Genomic DNA, 27756 nt, shown 5'->3' with positions numbered 1-27756 from the left:
CCCAACCAATCCTTCCTTCTCTAGCATCTTCTCGTGCCCTCCAATCCCCGACTTTCACCCTTCACATCTCGACGTCTCGAGCAGCATGGACCAGTTTAGAGGACTGTTGAGTGGCGCCCGTGGCCAGCTGGGCGGCGCTCAGCCCGGATCGGTATGTCGCCCACGACTTCTCTCCACGCAGCCTAGATAGCTGTGCATCTTCGTGTCTACTCCTGCCTTCCATCGTTTGCGATCAGGCTGCTGACTGACTATCTCCTCTTCAGGATAACTCCACCCTGATCGACAACTCCGAGACCGTCTACATTTCCTCCCTCGCCCTCCTCAAGATGCTGCGTCATGGCCGGGCAGGTGTACCGATGGAGGTCATGGGTCTGATGCTGGGCGAGTTTGTCGATGACTTCACTGTCCGCGTCGTGGATGTGTTTGCCATGCCACAAAGCGGTACCGGCGTCAGTGTCGAGGCCGTCGATCCGGTGTTCCAGATGAAGATGATGGAGATGCTGCGACAAACAGGAAGGTACGCTTCAAAGCTTGGTTATGCTGGGTCCATGTCTGGATGTTGGAATGCTGATGACTATGTTTTATGATAGGCCCGAGTCCGTCGTCGGATGGTACCACTCTCACCCTGGTTTTGGCTGCTGGCTTTCCAGCGTCGACATCAACACCCAACAGAGCTTCGAGCAGCTCACCCCGCGAGCCGTCGCCGTCGTCGTCGATCCTATCCAATCCGTCAAGGGCAAGGTCGTCATCGATGCATTCCGACTGATTAACCCTCAGTCTCTTATGCTCGGACAGGAGCCTCGGCAGAGCACATCGAACTTGGGTCATCTGAACAAGCCCTCTATCCAAGCGCTGATTCACGGCCTGAACCGACACTACTACTCTATCGGCATCAACTACCGCAAGACCGCGCTCGAGGAGAACATGCTGATGAACCTACACAAGCACCCTTGGACCGAGGCGCTGCAGATGGACGACTTCCGGATAGAGGCGGATCACAACAAGGAGAGATTGGAGAGGCTGGTCAGCCTGGCCGACGGCTACGAGAAGCGTGTAAAGGAGGAGACGGAGCTCACAAAAGACCAACTCAAGACGCGTTATGTCGGCAAGCTGGACCCCAAGAAGCATTTGGAGGATGTTGGTCAGCAGCTCATCGAGGACAACATTGTTGCTGTTTCCAAGCAGATGATCGACAAGGAGGCAACCATGCCCAAGAAAGAGAACGCAAGCGGCACAAAAGACAACGCGAACGGTGGAGACATGGATATCGACAGCTGATCAAGCTCTAGTGCGCAGGAAATGACACGATTCATGGTATACCATAATGGCATTGTACGACTATCTAGGGCGTTAGACTCGGCATCAGGCTTGGAAGGGCACAGGTAGATAGGTAGACGTATATTTCAAAGTCGTCTGGCCTAGCTTGCGTTCCACAAGCTCGAAACGGTTTACTTGGTGTTGGTCCCACCTTGTTCTTCTTCCTGGAAAAGAGACTTCATCGACTGCTCAACGAGTGGCACAGAAACGTCGTTGGCTGCCCATCCTCTCACAGTTCTCGTGTGTTGGTTCTCCCTTTCCAGCGTTGCTGCCTCCAGTTCAAGTCCACGGAACATCAATGTTTTCCCGGTCGGTCTTTGTCAGTCACAAAGGCAGATTTGCCGTAGCTGCCGAAGGTTTAGATGTAGATGGCCTAGTTATCTAAACCACGGACAATTGCCTTCTTCCTCCATCGGGCCCTTTTGGCTTTGTTTCCCAGGCATCTTCATAGCGAGACATTGTCGAGCTTCGAAACAACATCATTGTTCAGGACCCGGCTCTTATAGTCCTCAGCCGCTTTTCTCTTTGCTGGAGGTATCATTGACAGGAGCATTTCTCGTACTTTTTAAACAGGCTGAGCTGCCTGCATGTCTCAAATGGAGTCCTCCATAATCATCAAGACAGACGTCCCTCCACACTTCCAATCAATACAGCCATAGCAAGCCAACAAGGTCTGGGACCAAGAAGCGCGTTGCTATCTGGCGAATCTCGAGAGCTTACCCGAAAGATTTCTAAGAAAAAACGAAAGGAAGAGATGGAGGAGTGCAATAATAAGTTCGTGGATCTTGTCAACGGCTGTGGCTGCCTCGGTCGTCGAAAGACACAAGAGCCCATCGAACTAACATCGCGGAGGAACACATACGGACAAAAACTTGCAGAAGCTTTGGAGAACAAAGGTGGGCGGAAGGCGCCCAGGGGATCGCGACCCGATATCTCCAAGCCTCTACCCAATAACCCTCCTGGAAGGGCCTCTCTCGACCTGGGGAAAGCTCGTCGCCCATCTGCAGACCTCAATGATATGGTGAGCGGCGACAGCGAAGACGGATCGATGGCCCACGAATACGACCGCGCCTGGTACGAGATGCTCAGCAGCGTCCATAATGCCCTCAAGCACACACGTTACTCGATCAGTGGGAGAATGGGTATGGCGGTCTGGGGCTGTGCCAACGGCGCCAAAACCGGACTATCAATCGTGTGCCCTATCGAGTCCCGCGAAGCAGTCAAGATCTGGTGCATCAGCACAAGCGGCCGCTTCAGCATCACCCAGGCGGAGCCCGACATCCTCAACTTCCAGTCTCCGGGCAGCAACCACAGCCCATCACGCACCTGGCGCATCCGAATCCGCTGGATGCCCGAGTACATGTTCGAGGCCATGCCCAAAGTTGAGATGGCGCTGCGTTACGACGACGGGAACCCATACGCCGGTGAGCAGGTCGCCGAGGTTAACGTGCTGACGCTGCCCGCCCTCCTCAACAACTGCGCGAGCGCGTGGGTCGACCACTCCCGTAAGCAAGAAACATCAGGAAGCCGTCTGAAGGGCATCGAGGAGGACATCTTCTCCATCCTGGAGCGCATCGTGGACCTCAGCTTCGCGGAGGAAGGCGCGGGGCCTCTGACTGAGGCGGAGTGCCGGATCATCACCGGAAACGCCTTCTGGCTGCCCTTCACGCAGAAGCACCCAGACTCGCCCGCCATGTTCGCCCTGTGCGGACTGCCCATGCCCCAGCCGCCCACGACGGCCCAGCCCGCTCCCAATGCCACCATGGACTATTCATTCCCAGGCCGTTTCTCTAACCCTCGCCCCGCACCCCGGGTCCCGCCCAAGGACAATGGCCGCGACCTCACTTCAAACGTCAAGCGCCGGCCTGAGCCGCAGCCGCAGCCGCAGAAGCCGGTCCGCGGCATTTCCTTCATGGACCTGTTCAGCCCGACTGTTCGTCAGGAGGCGAAGGCGGCGCAGGCGGAGCGTGAGCGGCGACAAAGCGAGGATGCGAGGAAGCTTGGGGAGGAGGTCCGCCGCGGTGCAAGCAAGATGGACGAGCGGGAGAGCGAGCGCAGACGACAGCGCAAGGAGCGCGGCTCCAGCAAGGAGGCGCCATCAACTCGCCACCACCACCATCACCACCGAAACAGCAAGGCGGGGTCTTCGAGATCTTCTTCATCACGGCGGCATCATTCTACCCCGACCGCTGGTGTCCCCGATGGGACGAAGGTGAGTAATTTCGATCCATCTGCTGTTGATTCGGGCAAGGGGCGGATCCCTCGCCGAGGACACTTTGCAGATTTGTTCATTGAAGATGACGGAGAGACTCTGTAAGCAGAGATGGAGAGTGACGGAATTTTTCGTCATACTAAACCACAGTTCTGTGCCTTACTGGAGGCACAGACGGCTTCTACTCTTTTCCTTTGTCTTACTTTTCTTTTGTCCTGGGCTATATTTAGGTAAGTAAATGAGTAATCATTTTGCCTCGGCGCAATCACAAGTGCTGTTTCTCACACGATCATTTACTCGTGTTTGTGACGTTCCCTTCGAATAGTACTGTCAAACTGTCCATTAACTGCTCAAGCGAGCGTCTCTCTAGTCAATCCACTAATTATGTATAATCTTTGCTTGGGCTCAATTTCTGCTCCTTGTACCATTTGCTTTCGTGTTCTTTCCATGTGTCTGGATCATCAGAGAGGACTGCCACCGTCGTATTGTGTCATATCCCTAAGTTTCCACAAGCATAGTCTTGCACATAAGCTCCCCTACCACTCTGAAAACCCACAAAGGACAATTGTCAGTCAATTATATCCGGTAACATGACCGTGTTGCTTCAGAAAGAATGAGATGTCAGATCTCGTCTTACCAGGGAGAGGACTTGTCGCTGGAGTCTGACTTCTTCTTCTCTTTTTTCTCCTTCCGCAACTGCTTCATGCTTTTCTGAGAGTCCGGCTTGGCCTTGGGAGTCTTGCCCTTCTTCTTCTTTTGACTAGTGCTCTGGTTGTCGTTCTCCTTGTTTGCCACCTCCTCAGCTTGGTAAGCCTGGCGTCCATCTTGCTCTTCGCGCTGCTCGGCCTGATGGCACTTGACACACTGGGCAAGGACCGAGTGGAAGCTTCCAGGGTGGATCTCGCACTCGAGATAGTGTCCAACGGCGACGCAGTGTTTGTTGCCAACACGACCACACTTGGGACTAGATATGGATTTAGCAGGGTCGGCGAATTTCAAAGACGAGGCTGTTGTCTTCCAAGGCTTACCAGTGATGAGATGAGAAGGCAGGCATTTTGGCTGATTTGGTATGGCTTGGGGAGACTCCTAGGACGAAAGGTAGCTTGGGTCTAGCAAAGGTGCCTTGAGTGAGTGATTGATCCTTTGGCGTTTGGATGCACCGATGAAGATTGTCAAAGCCGGCCAAGATCTGTAGAGGAAGAAGAGATCAGTCGCAATGGGTTGGTATTGAGGAAGAAAGCTGTTGACGGCTTGGTACGGTTTTATTGTATTCGACTGGTGACCTATATTTTGCAACTCATGATCACGATCAATTCACTCCTAGGTGACTCGAGTCCCCGGATGTGGCGTTTGTGCTGATTCGCAAATACACCCGAAAGCATTGAGTCGTTTGTGAGAGCTGAAACTTCAAGTGAATGTTCCCAACGTAGTCTTCCACTTGAATAGAGATCCACCTAGAAGACACCACTCTGGTACATAGGAATAGGAGCCCTATAGCTAGCAGTCAATGGTCTTCGTTTGTTGCGCCTTTTCTCTCCTTCACTCTTTTTGAGACTATGCATTTTGATTGTTTGCATTTTTACATCCAGTTTCCGAGCTCTGTGCAACTCAGTTACGTCTGGATTAAACGCTGTCTGGACGCGTACACACGGCCATTCGAAACGAATACAGGTAAACAGCAAGATGTATAGGCAACGACAGAGTAATACGCATAAGATGCGACTGGCCACCATGAATGAACCACGAAAGACCGGCAAGGCGACACCAGTGTTCAGCAGCTGAGAAACTCCATCTTTCTCTGCGTCGTGGGAAGCTTCTAGGCATATTATTCCTGGTGCTCTAAATGAAAGATTGCGTTGGTAAGTGACGAGTCTTAAACGTGTTCATTGGGGTGTTATTTGAAAGGGAATCCTTTTCACATTATTCGTTCGTTACTTGCTATGGTTCGAACGGCATTATAATGGAAAGCTGATGGTTAGCCCCTACATCTTGAGTTTTGTCGTAGCTTGGTAGAAGAGACAAAGCAGTCTCTCATCATTTGCGTCCACACAACACAGAAGTACATATGTTGGTAGTTACTTCTTATCTACAACTCGTCAGGTTACTAGTGGTGAAGCATAATTGGCCACTTATAGCGGAGGCAAGAATAGATTCACCACGCCGAGTCTAGTGGGATCTTTGGCACGACTAATTTTCCTGAAATCTTGAATTGTTTTTTCTCTCCTTTACTTCCCTCTCCAGAAGCTGTCAATACATCCTGAAGCAAACAAATGATGGAACATGGCCTGTGTTTGTTGTTTTCCCAAGACTAAGAAATAAGAGATATTGGTGCTTCCGAAGGTTCCGGAAACATACTTGCCTCTGAAACCGCGCTATCAAAATGGTGAATTATCTCTCATTCCGTTCCTGCCCGTAAGCTGAAGGCCTGGCCTAAATATTAGCTGCAGACGGTTACACGCGAGATGCGGCACTCGGAGTCCTCGTACGCCAGACCCCGCTCACTAAGTCGATTGAGCTTCCCCAGATTTGGTAACGGTCTGTGTGATGATGTATCAACGGCCAGCATCATCGAGTATAACGTCAGCTGATCCTGTCAGCACTAAACAGCATAATGTTCTCTTTTATCGACTTCAGCTAACTACCAGTACTTTGAATCCCAAACTTTCAGGCTCAAATCAGCTACCACAAAGCCAACATCCAGCATTGGTGGAAGCTTGTACACCCAAAACCTCAAACGATCTCCCGAGGCCCTAAGGATACACAGTAGTAAGGATTTACGCCTTCTACTGTTCAGAAGATCGAGACGGCAAATATCAAACAGCGTGGGATCCGAACGGAAGAAATGTCAGAAATACTCGTCGTCACCTGCCCCTCTGGCAAACAATGCAACCACCTCATCCCTTTGCTCTATAACAAGGGCAAGTGGAAGCTCCGTCTTGCTGCTCACTCGCAGGTGTCGAAGGATAAGCTGCACTCTCAATACCCTGATGCCGAGATCATTCAAGTCGACCTGAACTCCTTGCACGACTGTCAAACGCTCCTCACCGGCGCCACCACCGTCTACCATGTTGGCCCGTCCTTCCACTCTCGAGAGCGTGAAATGGGGTTCAACATGATCGATGCCGCGGTAGCCGAGACGAAAAGGCCCGGCAACGTATTTAAGCACTTCGTCTTCTCTGGCGTGATGGGCACACAGATCCGAAACCTGATGCAGCACGACCTTAAATCGCACGTCGAGGAACGGCTGTACCTTAGCATTGAGCTGAACTGGACGATTCTGCAGCCGGCGAATTTCATGAACTTCTTTCCTATAGCTTTATTGGCTAGCCAGGAGCAGCCTGTTTTGGACAAGCTGTGGAATCCCGAGGGAGCGAACAGTATGATTGCGCTGCAGGATCTGGCCGAAGCAGCTGCTAAAGTGCTGAACGAGGGCGAGCAGCACTATTTTGCACAGTACCAGCTGTCGTCTACTTTGCCTATTCCCGAGACCGAGGTGGCTAAGATTGTCGGAAAGCACCTCGGCAAGGAGGTTCAAACCAGGGCTCCGACATTCGAGGAAGGGGTGGGCCGTGCCTTGCAATACTTATTTGGCGGCGCGGCTGCGGAGGGAGAACCTCGCCCGGATATTACTCGAGACGAGGCTGAAAGGTTGATACTGTTCTCTAATCGCCGCGGATTGAGGGGCAGCCCTAATGTCTTGAGGTGGCTCCTGGGAAGGGAGCCGACAACCCTTGATGAGTGGATAAAGACACAGATGAAAATTCAGAGCGAAAGACAGGGGGCATAAAGTGCTAGACAAATGACAGAGTATTACAGTACTGACATTCTGGGTGCAAAAGTCTCATGACATGTTGCCTGGCAGCGTTCTGGCCATGCAAATCCTAACTTGGACAGCTTCTATCATGCTCTCTTCACAATGTCCCTGAAGATATCTTGGTGTTGGGGTTACTTGCTTTAAGAGGATGGGAATACATATAGAATTGTGCGTAGATGGAATTTATCACTTGGCTTTCAAAACGAACAGAACTCAAGAATGACCGTCGATACCCCGGGGTCCCGCTTGCTGCATTTTTAAATGAAATTTAGGCAAGCTTGAGCCATTATGACAGCATTTTGATTACATTCAAATTTGGTTCTATCCCCTATGAATCTCAAATAGCACGTACGGCGAAGTAACACTCGCTAATAATTCATCACCATGGAAGTCCCAATGATGTTTTTCCCATGTCCGTCCATCTTTGAACGAGATGGTGCATCCACTTATGCACGGATACACGAACTCATCTCCATGCCTGTTCTTAATATGTCTCTCGACTAATGTACCGTTCTGAAAACCGAAATCGGGGTCATGTCTTCTACAAGTGTCAACAGGGCAGCGCCAACACGTGCTTGTGTGGCTCTCCGGATGATAGAGCCGCCTACGCTGGTTGTGCTGCTTCCTTGCAGTAGCTTTTACGGGTGTATTCCCATCATCGGTACTGTCTGATATCACAATAATCTCAGCATTCTCGGGTATTTTCACGTGTGTCTTTGTTGAGTGTTCAGCGGCAGTCGATGCCGCGGTCTGCTTGATGCTATTTACGGGCTGCGATGACGAGGGCGTTGACTTTTTGCTCGGCGGACTCTCCAATCCATTCTCGCTTGTGTTAGGGCCTCGAACTCGCTTCTTTGACGGTATGACTGACATGGTCGGGGGAACATGTACGTTGCCCCCAGCTAGCTCTCTGAGTCCTTCCTCTGCCCATTGTCGCGTCTCCTCGTCGAGCTTCAGGTTTTGGGACGTGAAGAACAAATAATGCGGATCAGTGTGTCTTTCACCGCTTTCAATCATTTTGCAATTACTTGGAAATTATCCACCCACAGGAAATTCAAGTTTGGCTGCGGAGCAGAGTGGCTTTTTGAGACGGTAGGGAACTTGCCGGACGTCAACAATGCCTTTGATGGGGCGGAATATGGGTTTAAATAGGCAGCTATTGTTCCATCTGTGGTCTTTACTCATTGCCAGCCACTAGGAGGCTATTATTATGTTGTTGTGGTGATTGTTTTGTCCCTATTTGTCACTAAGGTGGGCCACGAACATGAGAATGTCTTGCTGGCCCAAGGTAAGCAAAGAAAGGCTGTAGGGCCGTTCTGCAGCATCGGATCATTGTGCCCTTCGCCGGCCACGGCATTTCAGTTTCGCCAGTGACAGACGAGATTCTTCATATCAATCGAATGATCTTTTCAGTCTCATGATTTGACAGAACAACTGTGTACGGGCGTCTAAAGACTCCTTCAAGATGAGTTGCCGCCTTAAAACGCGTGAGTCACTGTTTGAATACGTGTGGGTTTGACTAAACAGACTCGATTGAAATGTGCAACTCCATGGATGTGTTGATCATATCTCACATCATTCCCAATAGAACTTCATGATGGGTCAAGTCTTTACTGTCTGCCCTTCGCCAAGTACAAAAGACCAGATGCTCGATTTTCTCCTGCCAATATCCACGTCCAAGCTCGGTCGCCTAGCTAAAGCCTGCTGCAATATCTTGTTGGAGTGGTCGATCTCGTTGTGACCAAATGTCTGCTGCATGAACATCGCGGTCTGTGCCAAGACCCTCCAAGTGGTCAGCTTCGTGACGGCGGATGAAAACCACCACGATCCCTCTGAGGCTAAGGGTACGGATCCGGGACTATTCTTGAGGGCCCAGTCGCGAACCATATTCGTCCGGCTCATTCTTGCATTTTCGTAGAGTCGGAGGCGAGCATTAACATCATCAGGTCTGGTTCCGAGAGGGAACATCGTAGCAATGGAGAGAGCGTCTTCGATAGCCATAGATGCTCCTTGACCAACGTCTGTAAGCACACTGTGAGTTTGCAGCCATCATGATTGCCGAAACTATGTTCACGTACATGGTTGCAGTATATGTGCAGCATCACCCAGCAGAGCAGTTCTTCCGTTCACCCAAGTCGGCAGTGGGTCGATATCAGAGAGTGCAAAAACTCTGAGACTATCATCTGCCTCGCCCACAAGCTGCTGCACTTCGGGCGAGAACTTTGAGAAAGCTTGTACCAGATTGCCCTTGTTGCCGTTACTGTTCCAGCCTGGGTGACGGACATTGCTAGTTAGTACGCATCTCTTGGTGAAGTCTCAGCAGAGGAAAATACTTACTGCCCTCCTCAATAACTCCGACCGCACTACTGGGTACATAAGCCAACATGTTGTAGATCGTATTGTTGGCACATGGGTATGCCAGAAGCCTGCGACTTGTATCGTCCCATTGCAACATCGCACCAGGGCTCTGTAGAACATCCACAGGTCCTTTGTCGCCGAGAGCTGCGGCAACTTTTTCTATTGGTGTAAGCCATCGGAAAGCACTAAAACCTGATGATTTGGGTTTTGCTTCCAGGCAGACTTGTTTCCTGGTCATAGACTGCTCATGGTCAGCCAAAGTTTGCAACATGTAGTAAAGGACGTACGTGAACCCCATCCGCTCCAAGCAAAACGTCACCGTGAAATCGGCGGCCATCCTCCAAGGTGATCCTTCCTTCATGGACGTCAATCTTGGATACCATGCACGCAGTGTGTAGAACTATTTCCTCAAGAAGTGCTCTCTCTTTCAATGCATTATGGATAGAATGGCGTTGAACGCTATACCATTCCTATTGTGCAAAGCGCAAATCAGCCGAGGGCATGTCCTGGATTGAAAGGGGTACCACGAAAGCTTACGGCAATCCAGCTTTTGCGTCTGTTTGACAGATCTGAATGAAACAACAAATTGCCATCCTGATCATGGCGAACGATCTATAAATACACAATGAGCTTCTGCTGGAAGAAAAATAACGACGGGATCGGGCATAACGAAAGTACTGACGTGGTGGATCAGATCTGATCCAAAGCTCTCCGGCCGGAGATCAAGCCAGTTCAGCAAGATTGAACAGTTTGGTGACAAGGCGAGAGCTGCACCTTGCTCCGTAGCAAACTTGGACTTCTCGAGGACCTGTAGGGTTTCTTCAGCCGATGATGAAGCCCATGCAGTGACTGGTGATGGGTATTGGTAACCTACGACAACATGATGCCCTTGTTTCTTCACTGCCAGTGCGGCCGTGAGTCCAGCAATACCTGCACCAACAATGACAAACGACAGGCTCCCGAATGGTAGATCCGGCTTCGTTGGTCGCCTTGTGTAGTAGCCCATCGCTGCGAGAATTGTTGTGAGGTAGCGATGAACGAGCCCAAGTAGGCTTCTAAATGCGTTGATGGCGAAAGACATTTGGGTGTCTAGCAATTTGCGTTCTGACAGTCAGAGATGGCTTATTGTCTAGGTCATGCAAATGCTGACATGGCTGACTTTTAGACTGACAGTGCTCTAGTCTAGAGCACTTTCACTGGCGTACTTTTGAAAACAGACGAAGGAACCGCAGGATCGACTGGCGCAGGCCGTAGTACTGCTTCTCGCTTATAATGGTTGCAATGCTGGTGATTGACTTCTTCATTCGCCAAGAGGAAGGCCTAATACCAAAGAGGAGATACGTTTTGGGACCAATCGTGTAAGCCGCTCGTCACCAACTGCGACTGTCTGAGGCCAGCCGAGATGCTGTGTAGATTGTTGGGGGCCGCAACACAATGCGTCATTCGTACCTCTCGAGGACGCACAGCGAGTTAAATGGGATCAAGCCGGAAGAGGCGGAAGTCTACGTTTGCTCCTCCCCCAACCCTAATACACGCTGAAGGAAATCTTGTTATTTCTGCTGCTCTAATTCCGTCCCCAAAGCAGCGTCCGCGGCGGCGACCGAGGAAACGGAGTTTATAGCTAACGACTTTATGAATTTAACTGCATCAGATCACCACAACCCCTGAGAATCTGGAAACGATGTCGAAGAGTCGCACATAAGAAGTCAGCTACCATTCCTCGACTACCATAAGTTGCTGAGATAGTCACAATTTGCTGGTTGAAATAAGGGATCTGTTATCACGCATGAAGGCCATACAGCCATGCACGCAGTTCAAACCGATTCCAAACAAATAATCTTTTACGCCTGATTAGAATTGTTTTATGCAACGAATGGAATCACGGGTAATGACGTATGATTATCGCTGGTTTTGGTATAAGATTTATCCCGTGACCTACACAGCCCACAACAATATGCAAGCAATTTCAAATCATTGTCGATGAATTCGACTTCTGTGGTCCAGTCAACGCAGAATTTGCGATTGATCAGCCAGCCATCCGGATCGCGTCAAAAGCTTCCTTTTACACGCTCTTCGGTCACCTCAATCGGCTGCAGCCAGTGTGTTGTTCTGCTGGCCAGTGAGCATACCCGCCAGACCCGAAAGGATCTCTCCGTCCATGACGGCCTTCGCAAATGGCTCGATGTGTCGGGTCATGTTCATCCACACGTTCAAGACAGGCTGATCAGGCGGATTGAAATAGGGCGCACTGGGTTGCGGCAAGACTTTCGTACACTCCGTCAAATTGTTGATGTTGAAAACCCCCAGAAGGCTCAACCGCACGTACTCCCGGGCGTAATCCTGTGAAAAGGGTCAGTTTTGGAATTATTAAAATTCCGTCATACGTATCGTGGATCATAGTACCTCGTTCCAATCTTTCTGTCCGTCGGGGCCTGTGAATTCCTTGAACTCGGACGCGGTCCTCGGGTCTTTTGACAAATTGATATCACTCTGGAACTTGAAAACCCGCTTTGGCGCATGGTTGTCAAGTGTTTGCTTGTAAAATAAGACGTCCCATACCCCAGGGGTACTGTCTTGAGGATCACCTGCCCTCTCAGTGTCCACAAATCGCTGTTGCGAAGTCGTGTGCGCGCCCAAGAGAGCCGTGAGACCATGTGGTTCAATAGTCTTGTTCCGGAAGAGCGATATAAGGTCATCAGCGCTGGCGAAAGCACTGGGCAGTAAGCCGTCCGGAGCTGGGACCGAGTTATCCTTCCTGCCTACAAACGACCTTACGCGAGGGCCCAGAGGGCAAACGACTGTAGCGGTGGTACTCGCCATCTGTATTAGGTCGGCCATGCTAGCTCCGTACTTGCTGTACTCATCAAACCACTTCCCCATTTGCTCGACGATCTCTTCCATTCCACGATTCTCCGGGCGGGCCATCTCCTCTGGTGCGAGGACGATGCTCCCATCAGCCCCGCCAAGCTGGCCAGTTCCTTTGGACCAGCCCGCTGCGTCATGGAAACCGATCCGCACTGATTGTCGCGCAAGGTTCGTGCACCTCCCTGATGGTCCGCGGAACTTAGCAGCCATGTCGGCTGATATGTAATGCCAAATGCAGCATGTGTCTGCAGCGCACTGGGGTGTGTCGCGAGCCGGGATGTTTGAATATCCCTCGTTAGACTCCCCGTCCTCGCCGTCATCGGTGATAATCTTCTTTACGGAGCGACCAACGGATGTAAGCTGCGACTCGGTGAGGTTAACTAGGTCCCCGATGAGCTCTTTGGAGTCGAATTCAGTATCATCGTCCTCTCGGACCTTGATCTCGAAGAGAATATTGTGCATGCCGGGGTAGGCGTAAGCGAGGGTGGCTACGCTGATGCATGAGGTGAGAAGGATGCTGGATTTCATTTTGTCTGCTTTCAAAAGAGTGACTTAGAAGGAACGTCGTGGAGCTGTTCGAAAACAAACGAATGTGAAGCCAGTCGGCAAAGAGAGACTATAGAAATTAAGAGGCAATATTTGATATTGAAGTTAGGGTCTCCACGAATTTGGCGACGACCTGTTATCTATTTCAAAAAGTTGATTTCAGCACCTCGGAATGACCAGCGGCTCGCCTGTACTATTACTTACTCCTTTCCCCCTGCATTCGCCAAACCACACACATCCAGCAATATGCCCGAGATCTTTCCTGCCGCTCAGACGTAGCGAATTGCCTTTTAGACGTCCATCAGTAACCTTTATCTCAGCTCACACCAACCCAGTAGGCTTCTGCATCGCTGCTTCGAGGGCGGGCTATTACTGACAACTTTGACATGTCTTGGGAAACTTCATTAGTCAGGGGTCAAGGCTTGACACCAGGAATTAATGCGATCAGTCAAACGGCTTCCAACGTCCAACAGTCTTAGCCTGATGATGGTGTGTTCGAATAGTCATAGCTATTCTACAGTATCGAGTCCGAAAGCCACACCCTTCAACGGCTGAGATATGCACGAGCTATGCCCTGACCGCTATCTTCGATGCACCGGTTTTCCCTTCGGGCCTGCACCGGGCCAGTACAGCTGAGGTAGCATGGAATCCGTTCCATCGAGCGCTATACCTACCTGAGTTATACCTGAGCGGTGCACGGATTCCCCCTGAGATGCAACGCTACAGTGGTCATGTAGCTGCCAGATGACCTTCAATTTTAGCAAAATCGTCCGTTCTTATGGTGCATTTTAGCAATTACTATGGAGTGCGTATGATTCGCGGCCCCACTATACAAGGACATTTCCTTCCCCATCGAGCAGTCAAGTTGCATAAAAGCCCGCTTCTGATTCTGACTATTGGCAAGACAGCTTCTATTCCATGTTGATAACCGCATCTAGTTGAAGTCCCTTCTCATCTTGCATGAATATGCATGATTCAACCGAATCACACTGCACGCGAGGCGGCCGGGCTTGGCACCAAGTTCGAGTTGCCAAGGAGGAGAAACCTGGAGATGCATCGGTGGTTCCTGGGGTACGGAACAGAACAACCATGTTGTTGACAATTTTAGTCCTCCACAAGGTTGTTGCGATCACTAAATGTGTCAATATGCATACAACACTGAATCGGAGGGACAGCACTTACGGGAGACGAAAGTTTGGCAAGAAAAACGCCATGATAGGACCAGGAATAGAGGCTCCAAGAGCAGCATAGGTCATATAACGGAGGACATCCGAGTACTTCGTTACCAAGAAGCGCGTTAGCTAAGATTAAGTGTCGCATGCGGAGTGGAAAACATTGCTGCGGCGATCTGAGGTAACATATGGCTTTTGAAAACAGGAACTCACCGCCGCGTTAATAGCGTCTCTTTCGGATGATCCCCAAGCAGGCAGCGTTCCAGTGATGGAGTTGAACAGCGAGTTCACCATTTCCGGCGTGGCGCTATCACCTAAGTGGTTCCACAACGCAGGCCGGAAGGCGTTCGTGTAGATACCACCGGCGATGCAGCTACCTACACTGCTTCCCACGAAGGAGGCGCTGATAACTAGGGCTGTTATCTGTGGCATCTGCGCATGCGGCACCGATATCTGCGCGGGAACTAGCAAGGTTGTTCCAAGCATGCCCTAGGTCACATAGTTAACTTTTGTGTAACAGCATAGAGAGGCAAATGATGTATGAAAACCTACACTTCCGATCCCCTGGATGACCTGAACAGCGAACAGCTCGCCAGTAGAGTTGTGACTACCTCGGAGCCTCAACATTACCCCGTACCCGACGGTCCTAATACAAGCACCTGCAACAGCGATCCATTTATAGCGCCTGGTCTTAGCCACGACAAGACCGACAAGTATACCCATAAGACACTGGACGATTCCATTGGTGTACGTGAAAAATGTGTTGTTTCTCGCATTGAAACCATGCGCCACGCGTCCCCATGGATAAAGATATGCATGGGTAGAGGAGAAGGACAGTGAATCGAATCCGTTCAGCAGCAGACATAAGACGATCGTGATGTTCTTGAAATAAGATGGTGGCATGATCGGATACCGGGACATGTAGTGTTCGTAGAAGGGCAGAGTTATTAACAACACGCCTCCCAGGACAATGAGAGCGATCACCCATGGCGTGCTCCAGTTGCTGGGAGTCAGGCCGGAGAGCGCCATAGGGAGCAGGAGGAGGACCAGACCAGCGGTGAAGAGCAGATTGCCGCCCAAGTCGATCTGGGAGCAGAAGTCGTACACGGTCAGCTTTGTCTTCGGAGCCAGACCCATCTTCTTCGAGCGGCCCTGGTAGTAGAGCAGGGTGGTGATGATGAAGCTCGCGCAGAATGGCATCAGTATAGCCAGCATTCCGACTCCCCATCGCCAGCCTATACCGCCATCTGACACGACACTATCGACTATGAAGGCCGCGCACCATGGAGTGATGAGAAAGGGGGTGAAGGACACAGCTATGGCGAAAGCGCGCCAGCGGGCTGTGGTAATATCCGAGATGATGATGTCGTTGAGGATGTTGGTACCGCTTTGACCGATTGTGTAGAAGACAGACCCGACAACGTATACGCTTAGAGATGAGGCTGAGGCCATGAGGATATATGCAAGGACGTAGAACGTTATGGTGATCAGGTATGTCTGGCCTCGCCCAATGACATTGGAAATTTTGGCTAAGGGCGGCTTCACGGCGGCGAAGATCACAACTTTAGCTGTTCCGAGAGATCCGATGACGGACAAAGCGTTGAACGAGGAGGTTGCATAGTTGAGGTAAATGTAGACCGTCGTGTTGTCGATTTCACTATTCATTCTGTCAGTCCTGAACATCGGCAGTTGAGTACACGGAGCTGAGGCCGCGGGAAGGGAATGACTTACTATATGATCATTATGAGAGCCAGACTGTAAGTTTTGTCAGAAACAGTTCTTCAAACATCACCCTTCTAATAATATAATATAACTAGAAAGGCTCACTCACCCGGCAATGATGAGATACCGCCCTCTTTTGCCCCATATTGCCTGAGCTGCCTCGATAGTCGCAACTCCCGACTGGTCAGTTGCTGATACGTTGGCCGACTTCTCCTTTTCATCCCCGTCTTGTATCATCTCAGGGCTCTTCTCTTCATCATCCACTGTAGTCGAGCTGCTCTGCTCTGCCGACGGCTGAAGCTGGACCTTGATCCTTTCAAGCACGCCCATGTTGACAACGAGACTGAGCTACAGGAATCAGAGATGACAGATATTTTGTCACAAGAGGGCTGCTCTCAAATCACAATGAGAATCTGCTATGCCGGCAACTGTTGCAGAGGCTGATAATGAGGGCGTTCAATTCACAAGTAACTCCCCCGGATCGGCCCGTCGGTGCCAAATATAGGTGACCCGTGATCGACGGTGAGCTATAAGCTTCTGGTGCTGAGAAACAGACTGGATAAAGTTTTGGAGCTCGACCAGATGCCCGAACTTTATCTGATTTCTCGGCTCATTTTCTGTTCCCTTGCTCCAAGACATCTCACAATCTGAGGAAGCCGGCTCTCTACCAACTGACCTTCCAAGCCTTCATCCCCTCATGAACAATCCCAACGTTGCTTATGATCTGACAGACTGATATGCATCCAAAACCAGCAATATGCGGGTGACTTTCCGCAGTACATGCTCTGCTTATCGCATCCCTTGCCGGACCTATCAAGACCTAAGCAGAAGCTCGAATTCATGGCAGTCTATCTGAGCTTATCGACGATGCACGATAAAATGGAAACCGACCCAATAGCGTCCAACACCTGTACACCAAAGCCACATGAGCCTGCCATCCTACCTCCCCCACGTCCATCCCTACCAAACAACGCCCAAATCCCGAGATACTCCTCCCATGCCCATTCATCAGTCATTGGTGGAACGTATAGCGCCCAGTAAATTCTACCGTGACTCCGTCTTGGAAATCCTACCCCGCGTTCAGATTGATGGCTATGGGAGAAGCGAACATAATCAAAGCATTTGAATCCCTCAATCTCCCTATCTTTGATCGGCTCTAAAGCCTTCTCTGGCTTGCGCCAAGGCCGAAGTCCGCCTTGAGAGACAGCAGCAGTGATGCTTCAGCGAGTTCCTTGTCTTCAAAACCGGCGCTTGCCATACTGTGGCCAGGCAGATCGAATGGCAGAGTCTCTGGCTCGCAGGTGGTTCCATCCCGAGGAAGGGTGCCAGACTGGAAATATTCCCTGATAGCTTTGGCCGTACACACTGAAGGCGCAGCTAAGCTGGTGTGCTACACAGATGCAACAAGTCAGCACAAAATTTCATCACATCCAGACAGGGCCGAAAGCACTTACACCGTACGAGTTCTGCACGAGCACCACCGAGTCCTCGAATCCGGCCGAGTTGTTCCGCGCGCTGACCAGCGGCGTGATGTTGTCGGCCATGTTCGCGACGTACAGGATGGGATGGCTGGTCTTGGCCTCGAACGGCCCCTTGAAGCTCCACTTCGGCCGGACCTGGCGCCCGGCGCACGCGATGCGGTCCTTCACGACGATTGCGCCGTTGCTGTGGCTCACGCGCTGCATCTCCTCGACGTGCTCCTCAAACTCGGCAGGGCTTGTGGGCAGAGACTTTCCGTCCGCGCAAAGGATCATGGGGAAGGCGTCGTCGCTGCCTTCTCCCACGCTGGTCAGTGGCTCCTCCGGTGGGATGTGCAGTGCAGAACACACGTCGGAGAATGGCAGGCCGTATCGGGTGACGAAGTCGTAGTAGGCCCTGCCGTCGCCCTTCTCAAGTCCGGCGAGGATCTTGGCCAGGTGCGTGAAATAATAGTTCGGCCGGTACAGAGATGTTGCTGCCAGCTTGCGAATCTTCGAGAAGGTGATTATCTCCGGCAGCTCGGATCCGAAGCCAGTTTCCGGCATGTAAATGATGGGCTGCACGCGTAGCCGTTCGAGAACGGCCTGGTGGCGTTCTTCGATATCGTAGGGCGAACTGCCGTGGAAAGCGCAGTTGAGAGGACCGGCCTTGTGACACAAGCTATAGAAAGCCGCCATGACACTGTCGGCATCACGGACAGAGTTGATGTGCCGGCCATTGTACCACTCCTCGTAGTCGACGTTGCCATCACTGACCAGCCGTCCGACCCTATCCGGGTACATGGCGGCAAAAGTCCCGCCGAGGATGGTGCCGTAGCTGAAGCCCCAGTACTGAAGCTTGTCCTCACCCATTTGGTCGAGGATCTCGAGCATGTCGCGCGCATGCGACGCCGTGCCAACGTGCTGCAGGAGGCCCGTGGCGTTGTGCGACTGCTCGCACGCCTGCGAGAAGGCCGCCGCGCGCGCCCACACATCGTACATGACTCCCGGATGCGAGTCGATGACCGGCGTCTCTTGCATGGCCCAGTTCTGGCGCTTCTGGGCCGAGTCCCAGCACTCGATCCTGGGCACCGACGCCCCGACGCCCCGCGGGTCAAATGTCACGATGTCGAAGTTCCGGCCGACAACAGCTTGCAGCTGCGCCCCGTGGTCCTTCAGCGCCCAGATACCAGAGCCACCAGGACCGCCAGGGTTGAAGAATACTGGACCTTTGTAGTCGTTTTTCTCTGTGGCCTGCAGCCGAACGACCGCGAGGACCACATGTCTTCCGTTATCAGGCTCGAGCCAGTCCATGGGCACTTTCAGCCGAGCGCAATCATACTCGCCATCAAAGCAGCTATGCCACTCCAGTTTCTTGCTGGGTGTTATGTTACCCCATGAGAAGTCCTTTGTCTTTATGTCTATATCGATGCTGTAAACGTCCTGTCTAGGATTTGGGGACTTGTGTACTACGACTCCGAATGTGATGAAGCACGCAATCGCGAGGAGAGCGAGGAGCAGCTCATAGCGGAGCTTCCCAGACTCTCTCCGTACAAGTGGTCGCAATAAGGGCGTTTTCTCGTCCATGGCAGGACAATGGACAAAATACGGATCAGGCGTAAAAGCAAGTAAGCAGTTGGCGACAAAAGTCAAGCCGGAAGAAAAGGAGTGTCACCTAAAAAATCTATGCAAATCTATCCCAACCAAAGGCCAAAAGATCATGTTACGGATGTGAGACCGGACAAGAGGGAGGGTTGGGCGAAGGACAGCCAGCTGACCGTCGTTTAGATAGCTGCCAGATAGACAACACACCCAAAGATGGAATAGATAAGACTCTTCAAGGCGGTGGGGATATCTGGGGCCAAAATGGCGCCCACCCATTCACATCGAGGCAAAAGTAAGCCATCATGCCAAGTGGACTAGGGTCCCGTCGGAAGTATGCAGTGGCCCTGGGGAAGACCCTGGATTTGCACCACCTTTTGCCTGCCCCATCTGAGTCGAGGACCCTGAAGTATCCCAGGCCGGGGTGGTCCCGTAACAACGCACCCGGGCAAAAACGCCGTTGTCTGAGACACGACACCCACTCCCGCCTGTCCAGTCCTCTCTGCCAGTCGACAGCCGTCCACGAGTCGTGGGGGGCCAACCGCCTGTCTCATGATAAAGTTCGGACACAGTCGCCAGCTGACTCGTCGTCGTGGTGGAGGCTCTGCAACCTGACCAAGGCCACGGGCTGTCGCATGACGCTTCCCAAGGGGTCTTCGGGGAGAGCTGAGCGCTTGCAAGGATGCATGCATTATATCAGCATGTGGCCCTGACCTGCTGTAAGCAACTCAACCCCGACCGCCGAATTTTCGCGGCCGGCCCCCACCTCCATAGTCCACCAGCATACAAGACCCGGATCGAGGAGCTCGGCAGATGCCGAGGGGCAGCCAAACTGCGGGAAAGTCGCTTTTGACTTAGTGGGCTTCAAGTTGCCCATAGAAAAAGCTGTACCCAGCTTTACCTTTGATATGATTGCTTCTTAACTTATAGAAACATTGAAAACGTCACCATCACGGATGACCGGGACCTGAACCTGGATTGGGTCAAGATATGGTGGTCGACTGTGAGACCTTACCTGAACGCTCTTTGAGCAGGGGTGGATGCATGGAGGAGTGCAATCCAGAACTCCGGCATGCGATCATGGCGTACAGGCATATATGGAAAGACTTCGACTCGATAGATGAGATTAGAAGGTATGAGCTAGAGGGCATCTTGTCCGAGCTGAAGTGGCATTGGAAGTGAAGCAGCGGAGGAATCATCCGGAAAGATAAGGTAGTAATCCCCGCCTTATAATCTCAGATATCTAAGGATGATACAAGTCCTGTCTATATATAATGGGCCCAGCTTGAGTACGATAACAACCGGGAAATAGGAACCAAAAAGTCCGCCTCAAGGATGTAAAGGCACAACAAGCTTATGTCCAGATACAGAACCCGACTTGAGCATCTCCAATCCCTTGACTATACTACCAAAGCCCGGCTCCAGCACCTTGACCGGATGCGCCTTCAACTTGCGGTCGTCTAACAATCTCTGAAACACGCGGAACCACCCCGCTGCGGCCTTGCGCTTCTCGTCACTGGCCGGCCGTCGATAACCCTCGAGGCCCAAGTCGATTTCCTTTCCAAACACCTCGAGCGCAATCACAAAATCCACATCCACGGACTTGCGCGTGCGCATCTCGTCCGGGCAACGCTCAAGGGTCGCCAGGCGCCCGCCAAAGCGCGACAGCGCCGCCTCGCAGCACGCCACCGAGCCCGCGTCGGTGATGGTATCGAGCGCATGCTCCAAGTCGCCGCTCGTCTCGGCCCGGATGCGCGCCGGCGTCTCCGGGTCCAGATAGTCGTACACGCTGGTGGCGCCGTAGGCGCGTGCGAGCTCGAAGCTGCGCGGTGAGCAGGTGGCGATCAGCGGGTTCGCGCCCGAGAGACGCAGGAGCTGCAGCGCCATGGTACCCGAAGCGGTGCTGCCGCCGTAGACTAGCACTGGGACTGGGTCGGAGGCGGGTAAGGCGGGTGAGGCCGGGCTGATGGGGAGCTGGAGGCCGCCGCTCTCCCAGAAGGCTACGATGGCGGTGCCTAGGGCGCACCCGAGCGTGGCGGCGTCTTGCGGCTTGAAGAAACTGGGCACCCGTAGGACGAGATCCGCTGGCACCCGAATGTATTCGGCAAAAGCGCCGTTGGAGGGGTCGGCGGCGTTGGAGCCGTGAACGGTGCCGCAGACTGTGTCGCCGAGCTGGATGTGTATGTTATCATCGTTGTCGGCGCGGCTTGTGCCCTCAAACTCGTCGTGTATCTGGACTACCGTGCCGACAAAGTCGTTGCCTATCACAGCGCCCTTGCTCGGGGTCGCTGCCGGCATTTTGTAGTCGAACGGGTTAAGGGCTACCATGATGGTCTTGATTAGAAGATCGCCGGGACCGAGTTTTGGAAGTGGTGCATTGTCGACGACGACGGGCTTGCCCTTGGAATCTTGCACCAGAGCCTTCTGGACAGATGTCTGCTTGAATACGGCGGATGGCATTTTGGATTCGGGCTGGACTTGGGATCGATTGGGTTTGCTATGATCAGCCTCAGATCAAGATCCTGGGTAACTTAAATCTAATGAAGGTTGTGTTTGCTGCCCATAAAAATTGAAAGCAGACTTCCTAAACGGTCTATTCTAAGTCTCAAACTAGATTGGGAAAGCCGAGGCCGAAGAAGTCGGAGTTCCATCTTACTATCTGCTTACCCACTTGGAGGCCAACCTATCTATACTGTTCATCTATCTATCTTACACGTACAGATCTTCCCGTAAATTGTCGTACCTGAGCGAAGAGGGTGGTACTTTCGGCCCGACCGGTTTCTTGATTCTCAATTTCCTCTTTCAAATCCAGCTCGGCTCCGAGTGGCTTCTTGATTTTCAATCTCCTCTTCGAGGTCCGGCTCAGCCTTGGGACCAAGGAGTGACGCTCATCTCGGAACCCGCCTACGCCTCATTCCCATGCCCAGTCTTTTCCCCTTTCTCAAGGTGGTATCTGGTCTGAAGGTGAAGCCGCATCGGCACCTCCTTCTCGATGAGGCACAACAGGGCTCCCACAACCGCGAAGACGGCGCCGACCCAGAAAACGCGGTCGAGGGCGTCGGCATAGAGCGTGCGGATCTCGGCCTGCACGTCTGGGGCAAACTGCCTGACGAAGTTCGCCGAGGCCTCCTGGAATGCGCCGCCGCGTCCCAGTAGAGCACGCGCTGCCGGGTCCGATACCGTCGAGGTCAACATCTCGTCGACGCGGTTGTTGAAGACGACGGCGGGGATGGCGACGCCCCATATGCCGCCGAAGGAGCGCATAAATGCCCAGCACGACGTCGCGGCCGCCTGGTCGTCCTCGGACACGGGCGCCTGGAAGGCGGGCGGCAGCGTGTCGACGACGACGCCTACGCCGATGGCCACAAGGATCTGACAGGCAGCCCAGTGCACGATGGATGTTGATTCGTCGACGAGGGAGGTGATACCCATGCCTACGGCGCAGAAGGCGAAGCCAGCAAAGTGGAGGGCTTTGAATTTGCCCCAGCGGCTGAGGATAAGGCCGGCGACGATCGAGGCGGGAGCGCCGGCGGCAGCTTGCGGGAAAAGCGAATAGCCAGCACGGGTGGCCGAATATAGCGCGACGGCCTGGAAATAAATTGGCAGGAAGTATAGAAACCATAGGTACATGCATGCGTTGACCCATGTGTTGATGAAGACGATAATGGACGTGCGATGCGCGAGCAGCCGCATCGGCATGACGGGCTCGACTGGCAGCCCTGAGGCTTCATAGAGGCCGAAGATTAAGAAGCCCAAGAATCCTACCAGAAGGGGCACCAGAGTATGCCACGAGCTCCATGAGTAGATTGTGCCGGCGTATGTCAACGAGTACAGGACCGACACAGTGCTGGCTGCAAGAATAAGGTTGCCGACGATGTCAAGCCGGCGCAGCTTCTGGCCCATGGTTGTGTTGTCGATGGTATCGTAGCGCAGGAGGAAGAACATAGAAATCATTGAGAAGCCACCGATGGGCAGGCTCAGGTAGAAGACCCATCGCCACGTCGAGTATTCGGCAACAACACCACCAATTAGCGGGCCAGTAGCCAGGCCGATGCCATAGATAGCCAAGATCACAGCGAAATATCGTCCGCGATGGCGTAGGGGACACAGGTCCGACACGATAATGTTTATAATCAGCACAATACCGCCCGAACCGGCGCCTTGGAGGGCCCGCCCGGCGATCAGCATGTCGCTGCTGGTCGCGCCGCCGCAGATGCCACTGCCAAGCGTGTTGAAAGCGATCACGGTAAGGAACACCCACCGCCGGCCGAATATGTTGCATAGCTGTCCAAGTAGTGGCGTCATGGCTGTGCTGGTGACGAAGAAACCGTTGGTGATCCAGACGAACTCCTCCCGCATGTTGAGATCCTGCAGAATGTATGGGCCGGCCGTCACGACCACCGTGTGTTCAAGCGAGCCCAGAAGACCCGAGATCCCGAGCACGACGATAATTGCCCAGAACCGGAGGCCGCGTTCAAAATGCGGCTCGGCCGGTTCCTTCTCTTCCAACATGATTTGTTCCTGTTCCTGTTCCTGGTCCGAGGGACCGGGCTTGTCTGTGTCGCTCGGCGTGGTATCCGCGGACCGCTCTTGAATAGGATCGCGGCCGTCCGTGGCGCTGGCCTTGTCCTTTCGCACTGCGTCGAGGAACATTTTTGCGGCTGATGTGAACCCTGCGTCAGTAAGGTCGTATGTAGAGCGGCATTCAACGCGACGCTCCAGGATTATGTCTCGGAGACGGACCTGTTTGGGTGTGATGTTGAAAATTAGAGTCCGACGTCTAAGGTGTCATGAGGATGGGACGGGCACGAAAGAGCAATATCAGGCTCCTCGAATCAGCAATGTGATTTCGACAACTGAACTTGGAGCTCTTCGAATTTGAAGTGCCCTGGGAGACATTTTGAAGTGAGATGGCTATTTAAATGAGCAACGAGATGGCCGACATGTGAACTTGGAGCTCTTGCAGTTTGACGCGCCACAGGAAGTAATTTGGAGCGCCATGGCAACATCTCCGATATGCATACGCTCGTGTAAGTCTCGGTCGGCTTGGGATTTCCTAATTCGAAAGCAACCCCTGGCGAGTCGGACTCGCGTTACCACATTCGGCGGACCCTGAAATCAACACAGCGGATCAGATAAGATCTCTCGAATCAGCCGCTAGTAGGTAGACTCTAACTAGTTCGTGCGAATACTGCACCTAGTACTGTTAGTCCATCTGACAGCGGTCTAGCAACGTCAAGACAAATCACAGGTCTCTGCTTGACAGGGGGTGAGTTGGTATAATTGAACGGATTGTCACTCTGGTCTTGTTCGTTTTGATCTTGGTGCCCACTTGCCAGTGCAGCAGTAAATACTAGGGGGGCATAACTGGATTGGTGAGATTTATATGCTTTTCTTTGATCTTTTAGTCGTCTCGTTCTGAATTAAAACATTGTCACAGGAAATCAGCAGATCAAAGAAGAGCCTCAGCATTGCTACGAGTCGTATTTTCCGGCGATACACTCAAGCTACCCTAAGAGGAGATGAAACGACTGCAACAAGACCGGAAAGAGGAAGGGGTCTAAGGGCTAACATATTGCCTCATGAAATTGCCACATGTATTCAATCTCGTTCTACCTAGTATGGGCAATCCAACATGATTGCTTGATAGTTCCTGTCGAACTCATGATCTGGTAAAGTGAAGCTCTATGAATTCTCGTCCACGCTATCAGTGGATGTTTCTAAGGTCCAACACAAGCTGAGAGCTCCATCCACAATAGGCCAAGCAATCCCCCACTCGAACCCCGGACTTAGGACCAGCTTGATTTTGTCTCCCTCCGTCCGATCAAGAAATCGGGTGCAGATGGCCATTCAACTCCTGTCCCTTAGCGGGCAAGAAACGCACAAACAAATCCGGGTGATTCCACATCACATGTGCGCTGACATCCTGATCGAACGACTTGTCATGGCCGCTCACGGCCTCAAGATCAAACGTCCACAGCACCTTGGCGATGAAGAGCCGATACTGCGTCCACGCAATCTCCCGCCCGGCACACTGGCGCACGCCCAGACTGAATGGGAAAAACGCACGCAGGTTGTCGTCGGCGAAGCGCGCGTCGTAGAGCGGATGGTCGTGCGGCAGCCAACGCTCCGGACGGAACTCGAGCGGATCGGTAAAGTAGCGCTCGTGGCGCATGGCGGTGAAGGGGCTCGACTCGACAATGACGCCCTTGGGCACGTAATTACCGTCAATAGTCGCACCGGGGCTGATGCGCGGCATGCCCGTCGGCGCAATCAGGTGTTTGCGCAGCGACTCATGGATGAAGGCCTGCAGGTAAGGTAGGCCGATCAGGACGTCGTGGGTGATCTCGTCGTAGCTGCTAAACGCCCCGCGGATCTCGGCAGTGAGGGCAGCGTGCACCTTGGGGTTCTGCAACAGGAAGAACATGCCCGCGTATGTAATGATGTTGATCGGGTCGTAGCCGGCGGCAAACATTTGGAATGCCACCTGCTCGAGGTGCTCGCGCTCCTTCTTGTTCGACGGTGGCGGGTCGTCGGGCCCGATGAGGAAGTCCACGTAGTCTGGGTGCTTGGTCTTGCCCCGCCGGTCGATGCGCGCCTGTACCTCGGCGCGGTTGGCGGCTATGATGGCGGGTACAGCTCGATAGACCCTGAGCGGTATGAAGAGCGGAGCGAGAAGCCCGATCATGGGCATCTTCTTGGAAAGCTGGATCAGCAGGGCGGAAAAGGACGTAGCGCGGAGGCTTGAAGCGAAGTCGGATGTTTTGCCTGGTTGAACGAAGTGGTAGTCAGTCTTGAGTACGGCTTCAATGTACGGCTTCAATGTATTATTAATAATGGAGTGCAGAGTGAAAAGATGTAATATACCGTCTTTCAGATGGGTCATCTCACGCCCATAGGCCAGATCAGCAGCCATGTCGACAGCGAGCCAATAGAGCCAGTCATTCATGAGCAGACCCTCAGGCTTGCCGCCCAAATTCCTCATCTTATCAATGAACAGGTCGATGTAGGCATGCACAAGTGGCTCCTTGTTCTTGTTAGCCTTGTTGCTGAAGGCAGGGAGAATCTTCTTCCCAGTTGCCTTGCGAATCGCCGGGTTGGGCTGCCAGCTGAAGCCCAGGTCGCCTTGGCCGAAGTCCATCAGGTTCGTCTTAACAAACGCCTCCTGGCCCTTCGACATTGGCCCATATATATCCATTACCGCCTGAGGAGTGTAGAAGAGAACATCATTAGGCCCGATCCGCACGACGTCGCCGTACTCGCGGATGAGGTCCTCCTGGCGCCATGGGTGGCGCCCAACAATCCTTCACAAGTCGTCAGTCATACGTGTCATTTTGAAGTGAGTAGGAAATCTCATATTGAGAGTCAACGCGCACTCACCAATAATAACAGTAGGAAACGTAGGAGATGGCCGCCAGCTTAGGTCCAGGAAACCGGGAGGCAGGATGGAAGTACAGGAGATACACGCAGCTCGCTATAGCGTATATCACCCCAGCCGAGGCAGCCAGCCATAGCGGAGCCCATCCTGAGCTTGCCCAATTTAACATGTTGAGGACGCCCATATTATGTTTCATGCGTATAATTACTCTCAATGTGCATACCTCACTAAGTCTGGATGAGGAGAGTAAGTAGGATCAATGCGAAAGGACAATGATCAATGAAAATAGCAGGAATGGTAGTTAATCACAGACAAGAAAGGTCCAAGGAGGCATACAGTCGAGTCTCACTTTTATTCATGTACATACAGCGTCCTTTTCCGCTTTTCGACGACACGGGAACGTCGTCACCACACCATGAAACTAATGTCCGTTGCCATACGGGGCTTAAGCCGGTGGGTGGTTGTAAGCAGGAACCCGGACTCGGGCTGGCATGCCTTATTTGGAGCTCCGATTTCCGAGCCCGATAATCCTTCAAAATTTGGTTTGAAAAATCATAGCTGAACATGCCGAAGTTTGAGCTGAATCTTACCCTCCCCTGACCGTGAAAGTGTGTCGACATTTTGAATTCGACGTAATGGCGACAACAAGACCCAGCAATATGCTTACTGTAGAAACGGCCCGTGCCCAGCCTTAAAATCATCCTTAACAATTTCTGATTCAAAAAGATTTTTCATGGTTCATTTTGCATCATGAAGTATGTCGTTACTCCCAATAACAGGAACACTCTGCCTACTGTATTGTGGAAAATCTCACTTCAGTCGTGCCCGCCACCACTAATGCTGTATCACAAGGTACTTCCTTCCTCCAGAGGGGCCCTCTTTGAGACCCTCCGTTTGTTTATGGTGCTCAAAGGTGCTGGTATTACTGTTGGCTTTGGATTACATTCATGCTGGGAACCTTTGTTCAGATATGAAAAAGATTGTGTGCGTGGAAAAGTGAAAATACTATGCCAATTTCATGGAGTTGACAAATAGAGGAGGGTAAGATGCTGCGTATCGGGTGAAAATGGGTCAAATGTTTGTCCGTCAAGGTGTACGTGTGTGAGATACGCGACAATGTAAAGAAGAGGCAGACTCATGGCTGTAACCAAAGGCGCAGTGCAGATCAGTGGGCGTGCGGTTCCGCTGGCAATAAGGCAATCCTACCTTTCCAAAAGGGGCAACAGTAGACGATGTATCCACCGTAGATCGCATCGAAAGCAACAAGATCAAGAGCCTTGTTCCTCTTCGAGCGGACCCAAAGAAGAGGAGGA

General features: G+C 52.4%; 11 protein-coding genes across 11 annotated transcripts; 3 read left to right on the top strand and 8 right to left on the bottom strand.

The window, feature by feature from the left end:
- Positions 1-85: 85 nt before the first annotated feature.
- On the top strand, positions 86-1278 carry J7T55_002631 (Mov34/MPN/PAD-1 family protein; the record flags this gene model as incomplete). Its single annotated transcript, XM_053137723.1, has 3 exons — positions 86-151; positions 264-517; positions 591-1278. The coding sequence occupies 3 exons, from the start codon at positions 86-88 to the stop codon at positions 1276-1278; spliced, it is 1008 nt and encodes a 335-aa protein (XP_052998500.1).
- Positions 1279-2071: 793 nt separating this feature from the next.
- J7T55_002630 (uncharacterized protein) lies at positions 2072-3634 on the top strand (the record flags this gene model as incomplete). Its single annotated transcript, XM_053137722.1, has 1 exon — positions 2072-3634. One exon carries the CDS (start codon positions 2072-2074, stop codon positions 3632-3634), a length of 1563 nt encoding a protein of 520 aa, XP_052998499.1.
- A 356-nt stretch (positions 3635-3990) lies between these two features.
- On the bottom strand, positions 3991-4583 carry J7T55_002629 (uncharacterized protein; the record flags this gene model as incomplete). Its single annotated transcript, XM_053137721.1, has 3 exons — positions 3991-4027; positions 4167-4493; positions 4558-4583. The coding sequence occupies 3 exons, from the start codon at positions 4581-4583 to the stop codon at positions 3991-3993; spliced, it is 390 nt and encodes a 129-aa protein (XP_052998498.1).
- A 1788-nt stretch (positions 4584-6371) lies between these two features.
- J7T55_002628 (uncharacterized protein) lies at positions 6372-7316 on the top strand (the record flags this gene model as incomplete). Its single annotated transcript, XM_053137720.1, has 1 exon — positions 6372-7316. The coding sequence occupies one exon, from the start codon at positions 6372-6374 to the stop codon at positions 7314-7316; it is 945 nt and encodes a 314-aa protein (XP_052998497.1).
- Positions 7317-8945: 1629 nt separating this feature from the next.
- Positions 8946-10707, bottom strand: J7T55_002627 (3-hydroxybenzoate 6-hydroxylase 2; the record flags this gene model as incomplete). Its single annotated transcript, XM_053137719.1, has 4 exons — positions 8946-9364; positions 9422-9613; positions 9681-10101; positions 10384-10707. 4 exons carry the CDS (start codon positions 10705-10707, stop codon positions 8946-8948), a joined length of 1356 nt encoding a protein of 451 aa, XP_052998496.1.
- A 1076-nt stretch (positions 10708-11783) lies between these two features.
- J7T55_002626 (peroxidase) lies at positions 11784-13094 on the bottom strand (the record flags this gene model as incomplete). Its single annotated transcript, XM_053137718.1, has 2 exons — positions 11784-12041; positions 12105-13094. The coding sequence occupies 2 exons, from the start codon at positions 13092-13094 to the stop codon at positions 11784-11786; spliced, it is 1248 nt and encodes a 415-aa protein (XP_052998495.1).
- A 1122-nt stretch (positions 13095-14216) lies between these two features.
- Positions 14217-16336, bottom strand: J7T55_002625 (uncharacterized protein; the record flags this gene model as incomplete). Its single annotated transcript, XM_053137717.1, has 6 exons — positions 14217-14244; positions 14295-14389; positions 14498-14737; positions 14837-15941; positions 16016-16039; positions 16116-16336. The coding sequence occupies 6 exons, from the start codon at positions 16334-16336 to the stop codon at positions 14217-14219; spliced, it is 1713 nt and encodes a 570-aa protein (XP_052998494.1).
- An 826-nt stretch (positions 16337-17162) lies between these two features.
- On the bottom strand, positions 17163-19050 carry J7T55_002624 (uncharacterized protein; the record flags this gene model as incomplete). Its single annotated transcript, XM_053137716.1, has 2 exons — positions 17163-17396; positions 17461-19050. The coding sequence occupies 2 exons, from the start codon at positions 19048-19050 to the stop codon at positions 17163-17165; spliced, it is 1824 nt and encodes a 607-aa protein (XP_052998493.1).
- Positions 19051-20394: 1344 nt separating this feature from the next.
- Positions 20395-21525, bottom strand: J7T55_002623 (uncharacterized protein; the record flags this gene model as incomplete). Its single annotated transcript, XM_053137715.1, has 1 exon — positions 20395-21525. One exon carries the CDS (start codon positions 21523-21525, stop codon positions 20395-20397), a length of 1131 nt encoding a protein of 376 aa, XP_052998492.1.
- A 444-nt stretch (positions 21526-21969) lies between these two features.
- On the bottom strand, positions 21970-23718 carry J7T55_002622 (uncharacterized protein; the record flags this gene model as incomplete). Its single annotated transcript, XM_053137713.1, has 1 exon — positions 21970-23718. One exon carries the CDS (start codon positions 23716-23718, stop codon positions 21970-21972), a length of 1749 nt encoding a protein of 582 aa, XP_052998491.1.
- Positions 23719-24889: 1171 nt separating this feature from the next.
- On the bottom strand, positions 24890-26627 carry J7T55_002621 (uncharacterized protein; the record flags this gene model as incomplete). The annotated part of the gene is made up of 3 exons (XM_053137712.1): positions 24890-25833; positions 25933-26369; positions 26446-26627. 3 exons carry the CDS (start codon positions 26625-26627, stop codon positions 24890-24892), a joined length of 1563 nt encoding a protein of 520 aa, XP_052998490.1.
- Positions 26628-27756: the final 1129 nt, after the last annotated feature.

This window comes from Diaporthe amygdali (genome assembly GCF_026229845.1).
Source record: "Diaporthe amygdali strain CAA958 chromosome Unknown NODE_3_length_2959817_cov_65_330692, whole genome shotgun sequence".
In the NCBI taxonomy this organism is placed as follows: Eukaryota; Fungi; Ascomycota; class Sordariomycetes; order Diaporthales; family Diaporthaceae; genus Diaporthe; species Diaporthe amygdali.
The sequence above is the reverse complement of the archived record's forward strand: the minus strand, read 5'-3'. Positions and strand labels throughout refer to the sequence as shown.